Below are 25,022 nucleotides of genomic sequence, written 5' to 3'. Positions count from 1 at the left end.
TTTTTTTTTTTTTTTTTAAAGAAAACCGTCTTGATCCCTGACTTGCATGGTTATTTTTAGCCTTCTGGAAGTCCTAAGTGAGCACTTAGGTTTGGGAGTATTTTTCTACATGTTGATTTTCCCACTCTGTCAGTTTGGCTCCACCATCCTAAGGTTTCAGCATCTTTTCTCCCAGTGCTTGTCTCAACATCATCCTGGCATTAACAAGCCTAAGACCTTAACAGACTGATTTGAGTTGGACAAGGAAATAGAATCCAGTACCCACTGCTGCTGCTAAGTCACTTCAGTCGTGTCCAACTCTGTGTGATCCCATAGACGGCAGCCCACCAGGCTTCTCCGTCCCTGGGATTCTCCAGGCAAGAACACTGGAGTGGGTTGCCATTTCCTTCTCCAATGTGTGAAAGTGAAAAGTGAAAGTGAAGTCGCTCAGTCGTGTCCGACTCTTAGTGACCCCATGGACCGCAGCCTACCAGGCTCCTCCATCCATGGAATTTTCCAGGCAAGAGTACTGGAGTGGGGTGCCATTGCCTTCTCCGCCAGTACCCACTAGGCAACATAAATGAGCCTGGCCTGCTACCAGTTCCTGGAAGTCTCTGTGTTTTCCAATAAATGCACACAAATCAGTGAAAGGGAAGCCACAAAGCAGAGAGTCTGGGGCTGCTGGGGTCCCACTGGTAACTAACCCCGTCTCCTCCTGAGACCCTGTAAAAGCCGGTCCTTTCCAGAAACCAAAACAGACCATACACCAAGTGCCAAAGTGAACGTGACCAAGCATCCTCTTACTATAAAAAGATAAAACAAAGCTCCTTGCAGGGCATTTTCTCCAAAGACACAAAGAAGTGACCGGGTACAGTGAGAGGGCAGCGTTCCAGTCCCAGTTGGCAAGAGCAGGGCAGGGCGCCCATCCTCCCAGAGGGCACAAAGGACAGCGGTGTTTCCTAGAAAAGGAGCTGTGGGAGGACACTGCAGTGGACCGAGCTGATACAGAGCGACTGTGCCAACATGGAGGGCTGCTCCTGTGCTACTTCAAAGGCAAGTTATCCTGGGAGCTGGGGGGAGGCTGGGGCGTCAAGTCACGTGTCAGTTTAGAAGAAGAGTGGGACCGGGGAGGCTGGCTTCAACAAGGCATGTATTTGTGGCTGATTCTGCTCCTTGAAAGAGGCTGTAAATATACCACAAAAATAGGAACCAAGGTGACTGTGTATTGTGATATTCATTACAGCAAAAAAAATTGATAGCAATCTAATGTAGCAGTAGGTGATTAATTATATAGCCATGGTCCAGAACATTAAGCCACAATTAAAAATTTTCTTTTTAATATTTATTTACTTGGCTGCCTTGGGATATTCCTTATGTCATTTGGGATCTTTTGTTGCAGTGTGAGGGCTCAGTAGTTGCAGCACTTGGGCTTAGTTGCCCCACAGCATGTGGGGTCTTAATTCCCTAACCAGGGATCAAACCCGAGTGCCTTGCATCAGAAGTATGGGGTCTTAACCACTGGACCATCAGGGCAGTCCCACACAATTCAGTTTTCCATGCATAGTTCATAGTCTAGGAAGATATTCCTGATAGAATATTGAGTTTAAAAAGCAGTATATACTTCCTTTACACTCTTCTGTATTTTCCTTAGTTTTGATAATGAGCGTATATCAGTTGTAAACCGACAGTTTCACTGAATTTATTTTATAGTATATTGTTTCTGAGAAGGTGAGGCTTGATTCTGAGGCATTTCCAAATCCTGTTGGAAGTGCCAAGGTAAAGCACTGCTGGCCAGCTGTGCACCCCCTCTCTGGGGCAGATCTTACCAGGCAGGTATGTTCTATGTCCTGTGATTTTCTGATATGGTGGTTTACTTGCTTCATCAAAGTTGATGCTCTGTAATTATTTCTTTTGCTGTCGTTTCCTATGGAGTTTGAGGGAAGAGAGTTAAATGGAGATGTTGCTAGGACTATAAGTGTAAGTCCATGTTTCAACTTAAACAGATTCCTGCTGGCAGATGAAGGAAGGGTGAATATGAGGAAAATCAAAACCAGAGAAAAGAAAAAGAGGAAAGTACAGTGTGATGGAAGAGCTCTCGTCCAGGAGTCATGAAATGTGGCTTCAGCTTGTAAGGCCTACTGTGTGACCTTTGGCAAATAATGCCCTTTCTCTGGGCTTCTCTCGTCTTTTATGTGCAACGACTGGATGAGATGGTGACTTTTCCTAAAGCTTCTAGATCTTCTCAGGGGCAAAGCAGAATGTGTTTAGATGTGGTTGTTCTATAAATGGAGTGTCATGTGCTCAACTCAGCAATGTAGCTGATTTGTTTTTAAGTGCTTTCCATTTTACTGAGCACTTCTACATTTCATGACACCCATGGCAGACTATGTCCCTTGTTACACACTTTGGTCCTTTCCTCGGGAAGCAGAGTAGGGATTTTTTTAATTAATAAATTAACATTTTTATTCTTATTTATTTGGCTGCACCAAGTCTTAGTTGCAGCATGCACATGGGATCTTTTTTTATGTATATAATTATTTACTTATTTATTTTTGACTGGGCTGGGTCTTCACTGCTACACAGGCTTTTCCCTAGTTGCAGCAAGTGGGGGCTACTTTCAGGTTGCAGTGCCTGTGCATGCTGCTCACTGCAGCAGCCTCTCTTGTTGAGGAGCATGGGCTCCAGGGCATGAGGGCTCAGTAGTCCTCAGGCTCTAGAGCACGGGCTCAGTAGTTGTGACGCACAGGCTTTGCTGCTCTGCAGCAGATGGGATCTTCCCAGATCAGGAAACCGTGTCTCCTGCATTGACAGGCAGATTCTTTACCACTGAGCCACCAAGGAATCCCTGAATAGGGATATTAAAACACTAAGAAGTAGACCCTTTAAGAACCAAACTGAGTTTAGCCAGCTCACCCTTACCCCCACTGTCATAGTCCATTTGGGCAGCTAGAACAAAAACACCTCAGACTGGATGGCTCGTAACAGAATTGTGTCTCATAGTTCCGGAGGCTGAGAAGTACAAAATCACAGTGTCAGCAGATTTGGTGTCTGGTGGGGCCCTGTCTCCTGATTCACGGACTACTACCTTCCTGCTGTGTCCTCACTTGGTGGAAGGACCAAGGGAGCGCTCTAGGGTTTCTATTCTAAGGACACTAGTCCCATTCATGAGGATTCTGCCCTTGTGACCTTATTACCTCCCAGAGGCCCCACCTCCAAATACCATCACACTGGGAAAATGGGTTTCAACATATGGATTTTTAGGGGACACAAATGTTCAGTCTATAGCATCTGCAGTAATTGCACTAGGAACCAAAGACTCTGGATGAGAGGCAACTAATTCTCTCCCACTCAAACCTTACAGACAAAGTGTCTGCGTCCAGAAGAAAGGTCACTGGGTCAGCCTTTAAGATTATGTCCCCACCACACCAAGTTCTAAGAAAAAAGTCTTAGTCATCTGGGGGATGAGAGCCCTTAGGACAAGAAACACTGCAGCTGCCTGTGTGTGTTGCAACGTAAGTTGATGTGGTGGTCTTCTGGCAAAACTGTCATGGTGAGACAGGCCTGGTTCTGCAGGGCTGCATGCCTGCATGCTCAGTTGCTCAGTCGTCTCCAACTCTTTGGCACTCCCTGAGATGTAGCCCGCCAGGCTTCTCTGTCCATGGAATTCTCCAAGCAGGAATACTGGAGTGGGTTGCCATTTCCTCTTTCAGGGGATCTTCCCGACCCAGGGATTGAACCTGGGTCTCCTGCATTTGCAGGCAGATTCTTTACCGCTGAGCCACTTCGGAAGCCCCACAGCTTAACTAGCCAGTTTCAGTATTAGAAGGTTTATTATATAGGGTTTATTCTTTTTTAGGTTTTCTCTTTCTTCTTTTTATCTTTTTTAGTAATACTGTCACCCTCACATATATAGTCAGTTCATTTTCAACAGTGCTGCCAAGACAATTCACCGAGGCAACACAGTCTCTTCTGCAAATGGATATCCATATACCAGAGAACAAGCTTCCCTTCCTCTCCACTAAACACAAAAATTAGCTCAAATAAACCCAAATAGCAGAGCTAAAATTATCAAACACTTGCAAGAAAATATAGGAGTAAATCTTCATGAGTTTGGGTTAGGCAGAACCTTCTTAGATATGACACCAAAAGCATCAACCATTAGCAAAAGAAAAAACAGGCCAAATTAAAACCTTTTTTGCTTGATGCATACCATCAAGAAAATGAAAAGACAACTCACAGAATGAGAGAAAACGTCTGCAAATCATATATCTGAAAAAGGATTAATATCCAGAGATAGATACAGACAAATGTAATATATCCTTATATATTATATAGTATGTATGGGCTTCCGTGGTAGCTCTGCTCTGCAGTAAAAAAAATCCACCTGCCAGTACAGGTGAAACAAGGGGCATGGGTTCCATCCCTGGGTCAGGAAGAACCCCTGGAAAAGGCAATAGCAACCCACTCCAGTATTCTTGCCTGGGAGATCCCATGCTACAGTACATAGGAGCACAAAAGAGTTGGACATGACTGAAGGACTAAACAACAACAACAACAATATAGTATATATAACATATAAAATAATATATAAAAAACTTCTATAAGCAACAACAAAAAGACAAACAACCTAATTTTTTAAATGGTCAAAGGACTTATATAGACATTTCTCCAAAGAAGATACACAAATGGCCAATAAGCACAGGAAAAGATTTTCAACATCATTAGTTATTACAGGAATGAAAATCAAAACCACTGTGAGACACTACTTCACACTCCCTAGGTTGACCAATTTTAAAAAAATAAAAAGGGAACTACTAAATGCAGGCCAGGATACAAAGAAATTGGACCCCTCAGGCACTGGTGGGTTTGTGTAAAACAGCTAGGCAGTTAGTTCCTCAAAAATGTAAATACAGAATTACCTTTACCCAGCAATCTTACTCCAACATAAATACCTAAAAGAACTGAAAACATTCAGATGAAAACGTGTACATGAATTCGCACAGCAGCACCATGCATGGTAGCAAAAGGGTAGAAATGACTCAAATGTCCATTCACAGATGAGTAAATGAGCAAAGCATGGTCTGGCCATACAGACCATTGGACTGTTGGACTGTTGGACTATTATTCAACCACAAAAAGGAATGAAGTCCCACCACATGCTACAGACTACATGAACCTAAAAAGAAGCCTGTTAACAGGCAGCCACACAGGGTATGATCCCATTTATCTGAAATACCCAGGGCAGGCAAATCCACAGACACAAAGTAGATCAGTGGCTGCCAAGAGTGGGGAGGGAAAGGGAGTGGGAAATGACTCATAATGGGGTTTATTTTCTGAGATGACGAAAATGTCCTAAAATTGCAATGACAGTTGCACAACTCTGTGAACATACCAAAAAAAAAAAATGCACCACACTGAATTGTGCACTTTAAATGAGTGGACTGCAAAATTATGTGAATTATGTCTCAATCAAGCTGTTCTGAAAATAACAGTAATATTTAATAACAATATTTATGATGTACACTGTAAAAACAAACAGTACAAAAATATATCCAGTGAGGGAAAAAAAAAAAAAAGAAGAAAAAAATATATATATATATCCAGTGAGGAAAAACGAATATCTCCCTCCACATATGCTTCTCTCCTCAGAGAAAACTACTGTTAACTACTCAATGTGTAAACTTCCATACCTTCAATACTTTACAAATGCAGATTTACATACATAAACACAAATACAGTTCATTTTTCAGTGAGGCATACTATATTTCCATGGGATACCTGTATCATAACTTACTTGACTAATAAAACCGTCCATCCCATGGCCTTGCTCGAATCATCATTAACCATCCCACGGCTGTTCACACTGGCGTGATACATAGAGTAAGAAGCTATTTAGTTACACATCAGGGTTTGCAGTGTGGGCTTCCTGTTCACCTCCAGGATAAGACCTTGACCCTAGTGAGGTGAGAAACCTAGATTCTGCATTTTTTACAGACTCCCTAGATGATCGTAAAGCACAGTAATGTTTGGGAACCTCTGAGCTGCTGTTTCTGAGTTGCAACTCCCATTTCCCGAGACAGAGAAGTGGAGTGGATAAGCCTGAATCAGGGTACCCGGGACAGGGGAAGCTTGGATCAGGTCACCTGGGAAGGGGCATTATTTGGTCTTTTTTCTTGGAGCATAAGTGTAGGAGCAAGTTTTCTCATAGGAATGTAAGAGCAGGAAGGACTGACAGTGAGGAAGAAAATACTGGAGTCTCCAGTCACTGGCATTCCTGGGGGGACCTCTGTGTGTCGCCCAGAGCACGCCGTCCCCCGAGCCCGAGTACCAATGACACAACCTCAGCTCTGAGCTCAGCCACATCTCACAAGACCCTGGAAGCACTGGCTGCTTCAGAAGCCATCCATGAGGAGCAGAATCTCTCACTCACAACTCACCACTCGCAGCAGAGATGTTAATCTCTATTAAGCAACTGAACAGTGAGACTTTGTAAACACTTTACTTCACTGATTATATAAAAGTTCTCACTGAACTATTACAAAGTCAGCAATTAATATTAATCCTGTTGAGTTAGAGTAAGAATACACTGATTAGAGCCTTGTCCCATAGTTCCACCTCCCGGCCTGTCTGTCGGGGATGCCTGGGACCCCCTGCAGACCAGTTACAGCTTTGGGGTCACTCTTGACACTTGCTTAGCTGCGCCTGGCCAGCTGCTGATCTCACCAGGCCCTTCTCGTAGCTGCTGAAACTCATAGGGAGGATGTTTGCATACCTCCCGTAAACGTAGATGGCCACCAGGACACTCCCGTTTCGTAAATCATTGGGCCCTGTGCCCTTTGTGCTCATGACCAGCACCCAGCCTCACCCTTGGTGCTGGGGTGTCCATCCAGAGCCATCAGGCAGGCCACTCCCAGCCTCCCCATCCTGCCAGCCAGGTCACTGTGGAGCCTCCTCTCTGTCCTCTTCCAGGCGGCCTGAGCACTCACCTCCGCTGACCGCACCACCGCCCCCGAGGTTGCTGTGGAGGGTACCTGGGTCCTCTCAGCTCCCTCCCCTGCTCCTGTGCAGCCCTCCAGCCATGTATCCATTTTGTCTCCATCTTTCTACCCCCACCCTCTGCGTCCAGGCTTCTGCAGAGAGGTCCTGTGACTGAAACACAGGTGGAATCCCCAGAAGGCCCCTTTCAAGGCCTTCCTGCTGACCAATCCTTCCAATTCTTTCAAGGCCCCTGCCAACCGCACTTCTCTGTGGCCCAGCACCCATCACCCCTTTCCTTCCTTGGCATCAAATACCATCCAATCCAGAGTCAGCTCAAGAGCTGATCTTTACAAGACCCTGACCGCATGCCAGGCTCTAAGTGTCCATCAGGTTTTATCTCATTTCATCCTCACCGCGCTGATGACGAGGGAGCTGTTACCCTGCCTTGAGCCCGCAGCTCTGCTCCCTGCTTAACACGTTCATCCTCTGTAGCCAGATCGCCTGGGCCTTACCTGTCTCCTCCTGCCCCCCGCGGGTAGCTTACTCTCTACCACCATGGCTGACTGGTTTGCCGCATCCTCAGACATCCTCACAGGTGCACAAACCCTTCCTGGACTCCCAAGTCCCTCAGGCCTCCCACCTCTTTCTTCCTCCCAAACTTCTTAAAGCTCCTGGTGCTGCTCTCTCACCACCCACTGACCCGTCCTTCTGCACCACCTGCCCCTTTTCATGGGCCCTGCTTCCAGGGCCACCCATATTCCCCCCAAGGGGTGAAATCCAGCGGCCTTTCCTTCCTCAAGCCCTGCCGGCACGGTCCCGTGGACTGGTCTACTCCGTCTCTGCCCCACCAGACCCCTCCCTTCTCCCCCAACCTGACTCGAGAGCTCACCAAGCTACGGTTCTGGTTCCTGCTCCCTTGAGGCTATTCCCGGAGAGCTTCTCCATGGCTACAGCTCCTTCACGAGAATTTTTTTTTTTTTTAACACAGTGTTTTAATTTCAACAGTCTTAAGGCAAACCAAAAAAAGGAAGCCCCAGTTGACAGAGCTCTCTATAGCTGGGTATCACCAGTTTCAGTGCCCTTCCTAGCATTCTGCATTATTACACCAACTGATATATATTTAGTCACCAAGTGACTAAATAAAGTGACGCCTGTGACATGGGCTTCCCTGGTGGCTCAGACAGTAAAAGAACCTGCCCACAATGTGGGATACCTGGGTTTGATCCCTGGAGAAGGGAACGGCAACCCACTCCAGTATTCTTGCCTGGAGAATTCCATGGACAGAGAAACCCAGTGGGCTACAGTCCATGGGGTCCCAAAGAGTCAGACACAGCTGAGCAACTAACACTCTGTGACTGTACGGAAGGCACCAGGCAAACATGAAGTCCTCACGTGTGACGCTGGAGTCACCTCCAGTGGCGTTTTCTTCTTTGCTTGTACTGTCCAGTCAGGCACTAAATCTGACAAAGCCTCTTTCCATAAGTGTTCTGGGCGCCTTTCTCTCTCCCATCCCCAGGGCCTCCTCTTTGGTCTGGACCCTTGCCGAGGACTAACAGTGCTCCACCCCCAAGTTCACCCTTCACTTTCCCAGGCTGACGTCCTAAAGCAAACCCGATCCAGCCACTGCCCTGAGGAAACCTCCCCATGCTCCTCGCTGTGCGAAGATCTCTACACAAGACAGGTGCCCTCAGTCACGGCCCCACACTCACCCCGCACGCCATGGCTCCACTCTTCTCTTTCTAGAACTCTAGCCCCTGTCCGGAGGCCTGTTCACCCTGACCCAGCACAGACACCACCGCCTACATGAAACTTCCATCCATACTGTACAACCTTAACATTTCCTCTCTGAACCACCACAGCGACATGTTTGACTGTTTCTTGCAGTGCCTTTTTGCCCTGGACTTCATTATTTGAGCACTGGTCTGATCATCCTGCAGTGCCTTGCAGTTCAGTGGAATCTACAGTTAAGGTTCCCTTTCACCCTGAGATGTCCCAGGGGCTCCCTGGTTTGGCAACCCTCTTCCCACCCTGGGACTCCAGGGTGTCCTAGTGGGCTGACCACACCGCCCACGGGGACTCCACATCCCACCCTCTGGCTTTGCTTCTGCTCTTCTCACTTGGCACGTGACGGCATTCCAGGTGCTTGCTGAAGGCAGGGATGAACCCCTTCTCTGACAGGACCCTAAATCTGGCTTTTTTAAAAAAAGGGAAAGAGGCAGACATTTCAGGCACCAGAAGATTGAGAAGTGTCCGAAGTCTAGGCCCCAGCCGTTCTATCTCTGTCCTGAGCAACACTGCACAGGCTCTGCCCGGGGCGGGGGGCCCTTGGGAGGCCCGTGGGGAGAGGGGAGGGGTGGGGACGGAGACCTGGGCCTCCCAGCTGAGCCCTGTGACCGCTGAAGTGAGCTCAGTGAGCAGTTCTGTTTCTCAGTTGCCACGTAAGACAGCGAATTGGCAATTTTGGGGAAAAGATCTCACAAGAACTTCGCAGGATTTACACACCTTGTTGGGGTACTAATTAATGTAAAACTTGTGTCTTCCTGAGAAAGGTGAGCTACAGCCCTGCCTGACAGCCCTGACCTGCAGGTTCCTTTTATGTGCCTGAGAAAGGAGGGCAGGGAGCCTCTGTGGACAAGGGTCTCCTGGGTCATTGTCCACGCTCTTAAATTGCTTGTGGGGGTGGGGTGGCTGGCAGCCCAGATGCTTCACAGACACCAACTGTGGTCTGTTTCAGCCTCTTCCTGGTTCTTGGTCCCTTCTTTCCTCCTCAACTTTCCCTTTCTTTTCCTCTCTCCTCCGCTCGGGCTGGTCCCTGCGAGTCCGGGAAGCGACCCCCCGCCGCGCAGCAGCCCAGGTGACCCGCCTGCGCCCCGCCCTCCTCCGGTGGCCCTGAACTCGGGTGACCTTTGCCCGCCCGGATGACAGAGGAAGTCCTCGGTTTAGAAATATGCCGGAGTCGGGGATGGGGGAGGGGGGGTGAAGGACGAGCCACAGGCCCAAATAAGGGCGCACGCAGCGCCAGCGGGGCGCGGTGACTGTGCCCAACCCCGGGTCCCCAGTCCGGCAGGAGGGAGGAGGGGAGAGCCCACCGCGCCCACCACCCCGAGGTCACGCCCCACACGACCGAGGGCAGTCACTAAAAAGTGCAGAGCAGGTCACAGATATTCTTCTGAACCTCCCGGGCCGAGCGCGGAAGTCCAGGGCAGGGCTAGGTTTGGGGCCTTTTCCAGCGGAATTAACGCCGTGTTCGCTCACTGCACCCCGAGGGCGCCGCGTCCTCGATGTCGGGTCGCGTCCGGAGCGCCCGTCCCATACCCTCGGGGGTCGCAGGGCCGCGTCCCCACGAGGTGCCCCTGGCGCTTCTGCGGCCCCTGCGGCTGGAGGTGCCCCCCACCCCCGCTCCGGACCCTGCATCTGCGACGGTGCCCACGCTTGGTGCCCAGTCCACGCTGGGCCCGCGGGTAAAGGTGCAGAGATCTCATGCTCTGGGAGCCCTGCCCTGCCCCGCTCTGCCCTCGCGCGGAGTCCGGCAAGAGTTATCGGCCCTCAAGTGCTGGAGAGCTAGCCCCCCAAGATCGGTACGTCCGTCTTCCTCCTCCCGGACAGACGCGCGGCTCCGAGATGGCTTTCTCGAGGTCCGGCGGCCAGCCCGCGGGACCCCGGGGCCAGCCCGCAAGTCTGCACCGCCTCCCCTCCCTCCGGCTCTGGGTCACAGCGCCCAACAGGCCTTCCTCAGGTGCTGCTTTCCGGGGAGCCCAGGCCAGGGTACCTGGACTCTTGAACCCAGAGCCCTTTATTTGGAAGTTCTCTCACAGAAGGGCTTTGTTTCCAAAATTCAATTCTTCTAAACAGGTTTCCCCTTTCACATGAGTCTCATTCTTAAGTCAGGAGCAAAACTAAAGTTTAGTTACTGGAGTTCTTTTTTTTCCGATTTTGTTTTAACATTCCTTTCCTTGGGTGTATTTAACTTTCTTTGCTTTGACTTTGAACATGCCCTAAAACTCTTGTGTTATCTTTAGCATTTTTCACAAGCCACAGTTCAGGAAGTTAAAGACATTGTTCCCTGGTGTCAGAACTACAGAACTGCAGCCTCTTTCCCTCTGTAAATGCAGTGAAAGTGGTGTCTCTGCCTGAGTGGACTTCCACTGTTAGGCTGATTACTTCCTTAGAGTCATTTCTAGAAAGGTCAAAGAGCACAAATCGGGTAACCATCCGGCACAGGTGCGGCCAGTAAACTGACCCCTTCCTGTGAGCCCTCCTCCACACCATGCGGAGCTTTAATTCTGCATTTGTTTGACTCCTTCTGAGAATTAGAGGAATATATGTTGGCAGCTTGCATTTCCTGCTTTGTAAAATGCCTCTTCAAACAATCTTTCACAGGTCTTTATAATGTTTTAGTCTCCAGGCTTGCTTTGTGAATGACCTTGGAAATTCTGCCCTCATTCCTGGTTCTCCAGGGCTGGCTTCTTATCAGGAACCGTCACCTCACTGAGGAGATGTAGAGCGACCACAGGTCTCTTAATCAAGAGTCTAGGTTCAAGGTGTGACCTGCCAGACACTTCATTTCTGAGCTGAAGGGCTCTGCGGGTTGCAGTCCTCCTGCAGGGGGTGGCTGATGCAACCCTTGCTTGTCCTTGTCCTCAAGTCTTCAGAGGTGTCATCTCTGCTCTACTTGGCAAAACCTGGCCAGAAACCTGTTTTCAGCCACCCTATCCTCTGTCTCATCCAGAAAGAGTTATTCAGCTTTCCGTGTTAGCAGAGCTACCCAGGCACACCAGCACCAGAGGTATCTCCATATACTTTTATTAAAATTGCAATAAAAGCTGAGAAGTAGCTTGCTAATAATTGAAGGAAGTTTCTGGGACCTCTTGGTAACTTTATTACTGTTTGCCATGGGCCTGCTCACATCTAGGTTTGGGGAGAGCTGCTAGCAACTTCAGAATCCTTGTCCACAGCTGAAGCAAACCCACCGTGTGGTTCACACATACCTCAGGTTGGGTATGGCAAGTCCAGATGTCCCTTAAATATGAAACCTGACTACTCTTAGGGCTTGGCCTCTGTTCTCCCATTGAAACAGCAGGGAGGTGGGCTGGCACAACACTTCAAAAAACCACACAGCCTGAGGACACGACAGAAATTAATTAGAACCAAATAGGTCCAAAATGGCCAACCCCTCGATTTCCACTAGACCTTGAGCCTCAGTATTCATTCATTATTGTAACTTATCAGCAAACTAAGTGACACACCCGGCACCATGACAGTTCCCAGGCCAACCATAGAGGTCAAAAAGTGGACAGTGGCCCTATTCCTGTAGATCCCCACCCCATCCCCGAAACAGCTGGAACGTTCCTCACACTCGGTAGCTCATGAAATTACCACCCCTATTGACAACCCCCTACCCTGTGCCAGTCTGGGCTTCTGGGATGGCCCACATTCTGTCTGGGGTGTTTCTCTCTAAATGAATCCACTTCTTACCTATCACTTTGTCTCTCACTGAATTCTTTCTGTGATGAGATATCAAGAACCTGATCTTCAGTAAGTCCTGAGACCAGGTGTAGTGGTCTCAGTTAAAAGACTGTGAGTTCAAGTCCCAGTTGGAACTGCTCGGTTTCACTCTTGTTGCTGAATGACCACGTGATTTCCCAGGAGAAGGGCTGGTTACCAAGATGAAGTAGGGCTCCTGACAACACACGTGTTCCCCTGCAGCCCCACTCAGCCAGCCTCTAGTGCCTCTCACTCCACGTGTAACTCATTCCCTTCCAACCAACTCTCTCCAGCTGTAGAAAAATGTAAATAGCCTTTTCCAGCTTCCCTGGTGGCTCAGACAGTAAAGAATCCACCTGCAATGCAGGAGACTTGGGTTTGATCCCTGGGTTGGGAAGATTCCCTTGAGAAGGAACCGGCAGCTGACTCCAGTATTCTTGCCTGGAGAATTCCATGGACAGAGGAGTCTGGCGGGCTACAGCCTGTGGGGTCGCAAAAAGTCAGACGTGACTGAGGGACTTCCACTTTCATGAATCATTAGGATAAGGAAGTAGGTATAAAACACCTGAGATTTTTAGGAGGCGTGGAGCTCTGATAAGAGTTGTCCCTGTTCGTCTTTCCCTCCAGCCTATGAAGTACACTGCTCTTTCTCTCTCCGTGATGCTGTTCCTGGTGAGTTAACCCACTTTCCACTTCCTTCTCTTAACACTGCTCCTCACAGGGAGATCTGCAAGGTTCTCCTTGCTTCATCTCTGACTCCCAAGTGACATCTCTAGGATTTTATCCCAAGGAAATATTGAGAGAGTCATATGAAGTGTTACATTATAACAATGCTAGTTACAACTTTTTTCAATAATAAAAATTGGAAACAACCTACATAATCAGTAAAATAGAGGCTTTACAAAATGATGGCATATCAAAATCAAGATCTGGTTATACATCAGATGACAGAAAACCCACAGTGACTACAACAACTGTGATAGGAGATGCGTTGGCTGGGGCTTGGGTGGAGGGCCAGGGCACCTTCCTTTTGGCGACTTTGCTCTGCCTCACTTTCAGACCTAAGTTACTTCATGCATCTCGATGGCAGCTTCAGTTCCAGTCCTCCTCCCTGACCCCAGCCAGCAAAACGCAGGACAGCACCAAGAAAAATAGGGCAAAGGCCGTTTACCAACACTCCCTTAAGGAGGGGCCAGCCGGCTGACTCACTTGTGTTCACACCTCTGCTGGCATGTTTATCTAAGGCGGGATTGTTAATCCATCAGAGAAGAAAGGAACTATTGCAAAAGTTACTACTTGGACCCAAGCCTTGAGTTGATTAGGGCTGAACTTTAGGCAAAAGTCTTCCCTGGTGGCTCAGATGGTAAAGAATCTGCCTGCAATGCAGGAGACCCAGGTTCTATCCCTGGGTCAGAAAGATTCCCTAGAGATAGGAATGGCTATCCACTCCAGTATTCTTGCCTGGAGAATCCCATGGACAAAGGAGCCTGGCGGGCTACAGTTGATGGGGTCGAAAAGAGTTGGCACGACTGAGTGACTAACACTTTCACTAGTAGGCAAAAGACAACTCATGATGTTGATCTCACAGGTGTTACTTTTTCTACACTTAACTAAATTTTAATAAAATATAAAATTTTATATTTTCCTGCTTTGAAGGGAAGTGGTCCCCTGGGGATGCCTTGCTCCCCCTGCAATTCAATTTTTTTTTTTTTTTACTTATTTATTTGGCTGCACCATGTCTTAGTTGCAACATGTGGGATCTTTAGTTATGGCATGTGGGATCTAGGTTCCCAATCAGGTATCCAACCCAGACCCACTGTCTTGGGAGCAAGAAATCTTAGCCACTGGACCACCAGGGAAGTCCCCCTTTTTCCTTTTCTTTTTGCCTCTAATCTGTTTTTATAAATTTGCTATCTTTTAAAGCTCTTACTTGTATGTTTCAACCTCTAAAGGCAGGTACCTTTGGCTCAGTCAACCAATCAATCACTTTAATGCAGCACCTGGCATGAGAAGACCCTCCTCCAGGGGATCTTCCAGACCCAGGAATCGAACTTGAGTCTGTTGTGTTCTGTACTGGCAGGTGGGTTCTTTACCACTAGTGCTACCTGGGAAGCTCATCCAAGGCCCCTACTCTTTCCTAAAAACTACCATCCACTGTCAGCATTTCAGCCTCACTCAAAAATTGCATAGGACACAAAGTCCTAGACATCAGGGCTCTCAGGTCACCAGTGTGGCCCAGGTCCTCCCAGCTCTAGGGATGATGCGGCACAGGCCCCGGGCACCTGGTGAGCAGGGAACTGGAACTTGTGTGTTCTGTCATCCGACCTGGCGTCATGATGCCCCCTGGTGACACTGGGCCACTCTGATCATAGGCAGAGCTCAAGCAGAGCTGCTGGGGTGGAGCTGCCCACCAGCCGCTGCCCTGTCTCTTTCCCCTGAGCCTGAACTCTTGCTTGCCCAGCAGTGACCTCCACGTTGCCCTCTGTACCTGGGCAGCTAGTGGCAATTGCATTCCCAGAAGGGCAGACTGCTGCTACCCTTGAAGGCTTAGGCTCAAGTCTGGGGCATAGTTGAGAGCAAATATCCATTGGGCACTTGCTTCGAGCACTGCCAGACACCTGGACCAACAGCAACCATGCTTCATGCCTCCCTTGCCAATCAACTGACTTCTCAGTAGGTTTGACCAATAGTTGGCCGTGATGGGAGACTGGAAGGTCTCCCCGCTCCTCACAGCACCTCTGTCAGCAGCTGAATGTTTTCCGGGCCTCTAGCTGCTGCCCTCATAGTTCCTGCCATCAACCACTCCCGTTCCTAGGCTCTGATGTCTTTCCCTAGAAGCGACAGTGGCTTCTGGCCTTGCCAACCTCTGATTGTCTCCTTGTTCCCTGGTTTCCAAAATGACGCCTTGGTGCATTTATGCGGGCCTCCCAGCCAAGGGGACGTGTGTAGTTGTTCTCACTCCAGGGTATTTCCCTGGAAAATTCCTGAATTTCTTCCTGCTCGAGCTCAGCAGGTCTTGTTCTTCATCCCATGTTCAGCTCGCTCCCCAGGAATGAGGCTTAACAAACTTCGTCCTGGTCCCTGCCTCTCCCTTCCTCCCTGTCCAGTCCCTGCCACTAGCCGAGCTGTCTGTCCTGTAGAGGCAGGAGCATTAGGGGACCCCTGAGGGAACGATGGGCAGGATGGTGCTTTCAAAGTCACCCTGGCAGGAGGCTCCTCGGGGTGTGGAAGAGGCAGCCAAGGAAGCGCAGAAAGTCACTGTGTTGTTCTGCCCTGAGATGCATGTCATTTTCCTCCTAAAAAACTTTCAACACCTCTCCTTTGACCATAGTCCTAAATGAGTCTGATAATGGCCTGTGTCCATGGAGAGGTGACATCTACCTCCTGGTGGGAATCGGGGGGCCCTGTCTCCCCAGCATAGGTGGGTGGCGCCCAGGACCTGAGGCAGCAGAGATGGCTGTCTAGTTATAAGACTATGAATAATGTCTTCACACTGGAGTCAGACCATGGCCTTGGCCTCAGATCGGCAGGTGGTGGTGATAGTGGACAGAAACAAGGCCTGGAGTGGCCTGTAGAGACCCCTACCCCTGGGGTCACCTCCCCGGGGCTGAAACCTCCCCTGTAAGTCAGAAAACCTGCATCAAACCCAACCCTAATGGCCCTGCAACACACAGGCTACTCACCTGCATCGTCCAGGCTCCTTCACAGCTGTCTGAGGTTAAATGAGGTAACTGAGTACTTTTACCAACGAGCCATTCCCATGACTTTTTACCGAGACACATCAGAGTTCTGCCCCATGTTTCAGCCCTTGGGGACCACACCTGTCCCCCAGCTTGTGGACAGATCTGCTTCCCTCCCAACCGCCCAGCCATGACATGAGCCAAGATGCCCTGAGTGTGCTGTGTTTGGTCTGTACGTCCTCAGCACCCCACATGTGCACACACCTACCAGAGCTGAGGGGAGAGCCTGCACCCCATTAGAAATGGTTTCCAACGTGCGCTTCTTCCTTCCAGGGATTTCCCAGATGACCCAGATGTGCGCTGGGACCCAGAGCGGGCAGCTAATGTCCTCCTCCGGCACGTAGAGGCCAACGGCATCAACCTGGTAAGGGTACACGCCCCCCTCTCCAACAGAGACCCGGCCCGTCTCTCTGCACCTTTCCTGTGTAACCACGGAGCTCAGGGGGAGGCAGCGATTCTCCCAGACTGTGCCCTCTTCACCCGCCCCCCCACCTCCGTGCTGCCCCCCTGAAAACCCAGGTCCCCACAAGCCTATGCCACAACACGCTGGCACAGAACAAGCGTTTTCATGTTAGGGTGTCACTGTAACTCTGGGGGTAAGTGTTGTCCTAATGCTCACCTCCATCGAGGAAACTGAGGTTCCCAGAGGCTCAGAAGCTGCCCGAGGTTGGCAAGCGTGAAGCTAGGGACTTGAACCTCCACTTTTCCCTCTAGAAAATATGAGGCTAAATCAAATCCACAGCCCCTGTGGAGAGAACATTCCTGGTTAGAGCTCCGGTGGGCCTTCGATTCACCTGCAGAGGCAGACAGCTCAGGAACACCCACCTCAACGCTCAGGCCTTGCCAGCCTGCATCCTGCCAGCAGTCCATCTTAAGGTGCTGGGAACATCTAAAATAATAATAACCCTTCACGAGTTAATACCTAAATCCTACCATTTAAAGCCCTAGCCATTGGCTTTTAAGTTTTGATTAATCCTTGTTAGAAGGTGAACCCCACTGTCAGGCTTTTATCAGTGATGCATCCTCTGAGTGAACTGAATTATTAGGCCATTGTTAAGAGCAGATTTTTGTGGATTAGTCAGACTGCCTTTGTGCTCTAATGACATAAATACAACGGGAGCTTTGTCCACATGGGCCAGAAGGGGCACCGAGCCAGCTGGCTGTGAACCACGTGGAGCTGGAGGTGCAGGGGGGCTGCTGGACCCACCAGGGATCTGCACCGGCTTTGCACTTTGTTCTGGCCAGACGAATGGCTACCAACAGCTGCAGGCCCACCCCTCCTGGATGTACCTTTCTTTAGGGTCTGAGGTGATAGCTGGCCTGGCTCTTCTTGCCCTGCTTTTCCCAGACCACACTCAGACCCTCTCAGGGCTCGACAGCCTGGCGGTGGACAGGGCTGGTCCTCAGGGCCAGGTGGGGCACAGGGCAGGGTCTGTGAGGTCTACCACAGTGACCTTGGCACCCTGTCTTCCCGGGCAGTGGCCTGCCCACGGCTAGTCCCCAGACTCTCTCCTCTCTGGCTTTGGTTCATAGGAACAACTGGTCTTCAGTCACTCCTGCTTGTGGGATACACTCCCATCTTTGTGAACTTGGCCATCTCTGACCAGCCCTTCCATAGGTGCCACCCACTGGTGAACAGGGCTGGACCTCACTTAGGGGCCGAGTTAGTGTTTAGACCACATCACAGCTGCAGCTCTGAACATCCAGGGAGGAGGTCAGGGCACAGACACAGAAGAATCTCCCAAGTTTGTTTCCCTGAAAACTGACTTGTGGTCCAGGCCCAGCTAAGACCACCTTCTTGCAGAAGCCCTCCGTGACTTCTTCAGCCCTCTGTGGGACAGTATTTGCTGTGTGTCTTGCCCCAGTGACAGGTGTTGCTGTTTATCCTTCACGGACCATGTTCCGTGAGCCACTGTCTTAGAGAAGTGAAAGCAGCCTATTGTTTACTGGGGTCCGGGGAAGCCTTCATTTGAACATAGGTTTCTGCAGTTTAGGGGGGAAGGTGGACAGACACCATTGCTGCCAGGTCCTAATCTGCACGAGACCAGGGGGTGAAGACAGTTCAGCTCAGCCCCCCTCAAGGCAGGAAGACTGGGGGCTTGTTGGAAGGTGTGGGATAAACAGGAAACAAGACCTTGGAGAATTTTAAGTGATGGGGATGAACTGCAGTGGCCCCAAGCCCCCAGACCAGGGAGTGTGCCCCAGCTGGCCTGAAACAACCACGTCCCAGAGTTACCTCCACCAAGGGCAGCAGACACTCGGCCTGGGCTGCTGTCCAGGTCCTAAATGTTCCCACAGGGCTTCATCTGACCTTCACCTTGACCCAGAGAGAAAGGAGGGAGGCCTCACTCTTCCAACCTCACAGATGAGAAAACCAAGACACTGAAGATGAAATCTCTCCCAGTAGCGATGTACTATGATATGCCGGAGGATCAGGGTAACTAGGTCAGAGGTGAGAGTGGACTTAGGCACTCCACGCTTAGCTGCATAGAAGGATGGGATCAGAATGGGGTACCTGAGTTCTAGGGTGAAGTGTTGTTTTTTTTTTTTTTAATAACACATTATAGTTTCCAGAGCAATTTTAGGTTCACAGTAGAACTGGGAAGAAAGTACACACATACCCCTGGCCCCACGACCTGTTACAGTGAATCTACACTAACATGTCATCATCACCCCAGGTTCATGTTAGGGTTCACTCCTGGTGCTGTATGTCCTGTGGGTTTTATCAAATGTATGACACATACCCACCATAATGGGATCTGCTTATAAGCCTTTAAAAAAAAAATTCCCACTGTGGAGAATTTCAAGCATGCAAAAGTAGAGCAGAGTATAATGAAACTCGTGTTCCCATAATTCAGCCTCACTAATTATTAACTCAAGGTCAACAGTGTTTTTCTTTAAATGCTGGCTCACCTGCCCCTGCTCCTCCATCATCCGGCTTTCTTGGCTGTCTGGTCCCCTCTTTCCATCCCCCCTCAACCAGCCATACCTGTGCCTTTCTCTGAGTCCTGTCTTCTTTCCTACATATTTTTTTTTCACTTATCCCAGCTATTCTTTTACATTTATTATTATTATTATTCAAATTATTCTTTGGATTTTTTAAACTCATCTGTGCAGAAATGAATCTGGAGCCTAGGCTAGGCTTATAGTTGGAGAAGCAGACGCTGGTCTGAGAATGTGGACGCAGAGGCAGCCTACCAGGAGCCATGGGCTCCAGTGAGCCCCAGGGCACGGTGGACACTGTCCCCTAGCGCTTCCATGCCCTCGACGCAGCACCAGGAGAGGGACCGAATAATCAGATGGCATCAACATGAACAAAGGTCACGCAGCAGCCAGTAGGGAGACCAAACGTGCTGATAAGAGGCCACGCAGATAAGAAACACAGACATGCCGAACCCAGGTTTCTCTCGTGGCCCAGTTCCACTCTGCTCTGCTCTGCTCTCCAGGAGCAAGAGCATAGTCAAACCCACAGCCACAGGGCTGAACAGTGGTCACACACCACCAACCCGTTCCCAAGTCAGTTCTGATTCACTCGGAACACGAACAGGCTCAGGGTTCTGGGCCCTCCTGTCTGTCCTAGGCAGTGTGGACGGTTCAGACAGTCTGGAGTGAAGCTCTGTGTCTCTGCAGGTGGTGACCTTTGATGAGGGGGGCGTGAGTGGACACAGCAACCACGTGGCTCTGAATGCAGCTGTGAGGTACAATTGTGCGCCAGTTCCCTGGGTGGCTGGGATGGGCGGTCTCCTCATCACTCTCCACCCCATGGGTCATCTTACCTCATCCTCCCAGGAGCAGGTGCCCTCGAGTCCTAGAGTTATGACCTTGTCTCCTAATAGCTGAGTCTCTCTGTCCCCGGATGCAGCCAAATGCAGGAACTGACTGGATTCCTCCCTCTGCTTTGGCCTCAGGAAATGTTACAGCCAAATCTCACCTCCTTGTAGCTCACGGGGAGGTCTGAGGGCTGGGATCCATGAATGGGCATCCTCCTGATTTCAGATCTTTCTTTAGAGAAGGAGGATGTGCACGTCATTTGAAATCTCACCTGTTCTTTGCAGCCACTCCATTTTACTGACATGCATCTGCATTTAGGGCTTCCCTGGCAGCTCAGTGGTAAAGAATCTGCCTGCCAATGCAGGAGAGGTGGATTCAATCCCTGTGTCAGGAAGATCCCTTGGAGGAGGAGATGGCAATATGCTCCAGTATTCTTGCCTGGGAAGTCTCATGGACAGAGGAACCTGGCAGGCTATAGCCCACTGGAGTTGCAATGAGTCAGACATGACTGAGCAACTAACAACCATGAATACCACCTGCATTTAACTGGTTAAAAAAAAAAAACAACCCTCACAGATCTTGAGGGACTTCTCTGGGGTCATACAAACCTGGACCTTATGTCCTGATCTCTTGAGCCTGCTCCTCTTGGGCCCACAAGGAGCTTGCTGGACCCAGCCTATGGAAGGGAGAGGGCAGCTTGAGGTCAAGGACTGACTCTACACCCTTCTTCTGAACGTGCCCATTCTCTTCAGGGCTTGAACGTGTGTCTCCAGGGCATCTCTCTCCTGCCCTTAGATCTGCCTCTGAGCTCTTTCCTTGGAGTTCATCCCCAGGGCTCCACCCAGAGTGCAGGATGAGCTGCCTCTGAACTTGGCATTTTCTATTTCTCAGGCTCTGTAAGTCAGGCCAACTTCTTGTCTTTAATCCTTGCTCCTGAGAATCCCTTCCCCATGAGTCCATGTGTCTGTGTGTTGGAGTGTGGGGGAAGGGGACTCTTTGTCCCATTGCCCACCTGTCAAATTTTGAAACAACAAGGAGTTCATTTTCATATTGCTGTTGGACCCAGCTCACCCCTCCTCTTAGGATAAATACTTTTTCTCACCACACTGCACAGCATGTGGGATCTTAGTTCCCAGGGATTAGACTAGGGATTGAACCTGTGCCCTCTTCCCCCAGGGAAGTCCCCTCACGCCTCCTCTTAGGGCAGTGAGCACATAATGGCCTCTACTGCCAAAAGGTGTGTGGAAGGGGAGGGGACTGTCAGGGAAGAAACACCAATTAACACTTTACATAATTTCCTACCACACTCACATCACGATCTCATAAAAGAGAAAAACTCTGAAGAGTCCGTTGTCGTTACTTTCATCTCTGATGGGCACAGCTTGGACCAGGGCACCTCATAAGCCACTGGTCATCTCCAGATTGGCTGACCTTGGATGAGGGACCCACCTTAGCCCCTTCAGCTGTAGCCAGAGGTATGGGGTTTGAGGAATCTCCGTGGTGACTTATGCTCAAGAACCTGCCTGGAAACCTACATGGAGGGACCCCAGGGTGGGCCAGGCCTGGCTCTGACAGCCCCTCCGGTTAACTGCAGAGGGTTCTCACTCACACTGTCTCTGTTTCCTCTGCCAGGACCCTGCATGCAGAAGGGAAATTGCCTAAAGGTAAGGCCGGGCCCTGTTGGAACAGGTTGCTGCTACTGTCCCTCTAGGGTGAGAGTGCTAAATATACAGAGAGCTGCCCTTGGCCCAGTGGCGGGAGTGGGGCAGACAGGGAGGTGGGGCCACACTGTCCTGACTCAGCTCACTGTGCCTGTCACAGAGGGGTCCCCAGGCCTCACGGTCAAGTTGTGTCCACTGAGAAGTATCCTCTGGGTGTGAGGGAGGAGGGGGTGTCATTGGGGTTCTCTAGAGAAACAGACCAACAGGAGGTGCAGACAGATGTGCCGCTGTATATTATACACATACATACAGATGTCTAGACAGCATCACTGACTCAATGGACATGAGTCTGAGCAAACGCCGGGAGAAGGGAAGGACAGGCAAGCCTGACTTGCTGCGGTCCATGAGGTCACAAAGTGTTGGACACAACTTAGCGACAGAACAACAACAATAACATAAAGAAGGAATTGGCTCACACGATTATGGAGGCTGAGAAATCCAGGATCCGCGACCTGCAAGCTGACGGCCCAGGAGAGCCAGGGCATCCCTCAATCAGTCCGAGTCCAAAGGCCTGAGACCAGGGAGCTGATGGGGTTAGTCTTGGTCTCGGGCAGATGACCAGGGTCCAGCTCTGCAGTTGGACAGAAGGGGACACATTCTCCCTCCCTCTAACCTCTGCTCTGCTCGGGCCTTCCCTTGATGGACTGGACAAGACCTACCCAGGTCTTCTGGTTTCCCCAGTCGTCCAGTTCAAATGTGAAACCCACAGACACACTCAGAAACAGTGTTGACCAAGAACCTGGGACCCAGATGGGCTGACACAGGAAGTTAACCACCTCTGTGGGCCTTGCCCCTCGCCTGCCTGGCTTTCTCCCTGGCCAGCTCTATCCCACCTCTAGTGTCCTTTCAGAATGTCCATCCAAGCTCACATCTATCCCCCAGGTAACTGAACAGGCTGTAGGTGACTGCTGGGTGCTGGACAGGTCTGAAACACTTCCTAACTCACAGGAAGGCGTCTGACTGCCCTCCCTTCCCTGAGCCAGTTTCTGTCTGGACATGCACCCCTCACAGGAGAGCCCTGGGGGTGGAACAATGGACCCCCAGGCAGCATGCCCTCTCTGGGTGGGCTTCTGGCTGGTGAAGCTGCAGGGGCTCAGGAACATATAGCTCTGGTGTGTTTGCTCAACCCTGGAAGACAGCTCCGGTGGTGCTGCTGGGAAAGAACCCACCTGCCAATGCAGGAGACAGAAGAGACCTGGGTTGGGATAAGATCGCTTGGAGAAGGGAATGGCAACCCACTTCAGTATTCTTGCCTGGAGAACCCCATGGACAGAGGAGCCTGGCGTGTACTCACGAAGAGTTGGACACGACTGAGCAACTAAGCACATGGCACGTGGGAGACAGGCAGGTCCTACACTCACAAATGACCAACAGCCCATCATACAGACGAGAAACTTGAGGCTCACTAAGGTGAAGGGACTTCCCGAAGCCCGTGAGTTCTCCGGTGACGAGCAGGAGCCAGGTCTCCAGCCTCCTAAGACAGAAAGTCTGCCTGTACCACTCCCCGCTTGGGTTTGACCCTGGCCTCCAGCAGCCAGCCTCTTCCTGCTGGGGGCACAGGGCAGACAGAGGGTGTCCTGCAGGTGTTCTGGGCCCTTTCACCCTCTGATCTGTGAGAACGGTGGGCAAAGAGCAGCTTGATGCTGCCCTGCCCTGAGCTGCAAAGGCAGGGCACGCGTGTGGGGAGTTCAGGAAAACCAGCCTGGAGCTGCAGGTCTTCCTGCCCTCCCCCGCCCCCGCAGGATGCTCGGTGCTCATGCTCCAGTCTGTGAACCTGCTGCGCAAATACCTCTGTCTGCTGGACCTACCCTGCTCCCTGCTGCTCGCCCGAGACGCCCTCTTCGTGCTCACCCAACGTGAGGCAGCCCAAGCCCAGGTGAGGACCGCCCCTCGCCCCCACACCGCTCCCCCCGCCCCATCCCAGGTCCCCCAAAGCCCCTCACCCAAGGTCTTCCAAGTGGTTCTGTCCCCAGAGCCGGCCCACAGCCAGACACTGGGAGCCGTAGACCTTCAGGGACTAGCACCTTGTCTTCTGAGTCTAGAACTAGCACAAGCTGGAAAAAAATAGCAAGTAACAATATAGGCTCAGTGTGGAAAGTCTGGGAGTAGTTACATAAAAGCAAGTCGAAAATAAAAATCATTCATCAAAACTACCTGCAACCCCATCCCGTACAGGTAATCATTCAAACACAAGAGTATTGACATATGTATGTAAAATGGGGTGACACAGAGCCTGCTGTTTGAAACCTACTTTAACATCATGACCGTCTTCTCTGACATCCTTACGTGTTCAAATCTTAATGGCTGCCTGTGTTCCTTCGCACGGACATACCTTATAACAGTTCACAAACCCCTGAAGGTTGGACATTTTGATTTATGGGTCTTTTACTGTTGTATGTGGACCAGGCTTCCAGCTTGAGTCTAAGGACTCAGACCTGTCAGGAGCCTTAGTAAAGACCAGTGGGCAGCCCACTGTCTGCCTGTTGAGGAGTCAGGCCAGGTGAGGCCCTCTTGGGAAAGTGGTGATGGGTGGGGCAGGGGGTCTGAGCAGCACAGGGCTAGGGACGAGGCTGCCCAGGAGTTCTAGCCCTTAACCCTTTGCTTTCTTGCCATGGAAGTGGAAAGGGTCAAAGGCTAGAACTCATGTGGGATTCTGAGAGTAATTTTTTTTTTTAATGTTTTAATGGGAGGATAATTGCTTTACAATGTTGTATTGTTTTCTTCTGATCAACACCATAAATCAGCTATAGGTCTATACATGTCCCCTTCCTCTTGAACCTCCCTCCCACCTCCCACCCCATCTCACCCCTCTAGGCCATCACAGGGCACCAGACTGAGCTCCCATTATCTATTTTACAGATGGTAATGTATATGTTCCAATGGTACTCTGAGAAAAATTTTTATTTAAAAATTGCGGCTGTATTTCCTGTTGAAACCACAGTATTTCATATTTTTGCCTGAATATAGTTATGGTTCTCATTATCAGCTTCAAGCTTGCAGTCATCACGGGGTATTTACATCTCTAAAGCCACGAATGTTCAAACAGTGAATATAAAATGAGTTTTTTACGTAAATGTTTGCAATGATACTCGCTTAGATTATAAGCATTAGTTATGGTCCTTACAGAAAAACAGGAACTGTATTTATAGGGTATATCTAGTTAAATCAGTTGTTATGATCTATTCTATTTAGAAACCGAGCTACATTAGTTCTGAATAATAGGATAACGTTCCCCCACTGGATGGCAAAGAGACCCTGTACCTATGGGTACCATTTCCTTTCTTCTTCTTCTCAGAGTGGCTGTATTTACCCAGCTTAGCTGATTCAGAGGAGTCTGGGCAGAGGGGTA

The 25,022-nt window shown here is 50.1% G+C and overlaps 1 protein-coding gene across 8 annotated transcripts in view; it reads left to right on the top strand.

The window, feature by feature from the left end:
• The window catches only part of PIGL (phosphatidylinositol glycan anchor biosynthesis class L), a 51,698-nt gene that overhangs the window by 16,597 nt on the left and 10,079 nt on the right, over positions 1-25,022 (top strand). For all 8 annotated transcript variants that reach the window (XM_061143581.1, XM_061143579.1, XM_061143578.1 and 5 more), the window contains exons 3-6: positions 16,455-16,545; positions 19,812-19,879; positions 21,585-21,616; positions 23,416-23,549. In XM_061143581.1, the coding sequence (XP_060999564.1) occupies positions 16,455-16,545; positions 19,812-19,879; positions 21,585-21,616; positions 23,416-23,549 (325 nt within the window). The remainder of the gene's footprint in view (positions 1-16,454; positions 16,546-19,811; positions 19,880-21,584; positions 21,617-23,415; positions 23,550-25,022) is intronic.

This window comes from Dama dama, chromosome 5 (assembly GCF_033118175.1).
Source record: "Dama dama isolate Ldn47 chromosome 5, ASM3311817v1, whole genome shotgun sequence".
NCBI classification, from domain to species: domain Eukaryota; kingdom Metazoa; phylum Chordata; class Mammalia; order Artiodactyla; family Cervidae; genus Dama; species Dama dama.
Note: the sequence above shows the minus strand (reverse complement) of the source record. Positions and strands in the feature narration are given on the sequence as shown.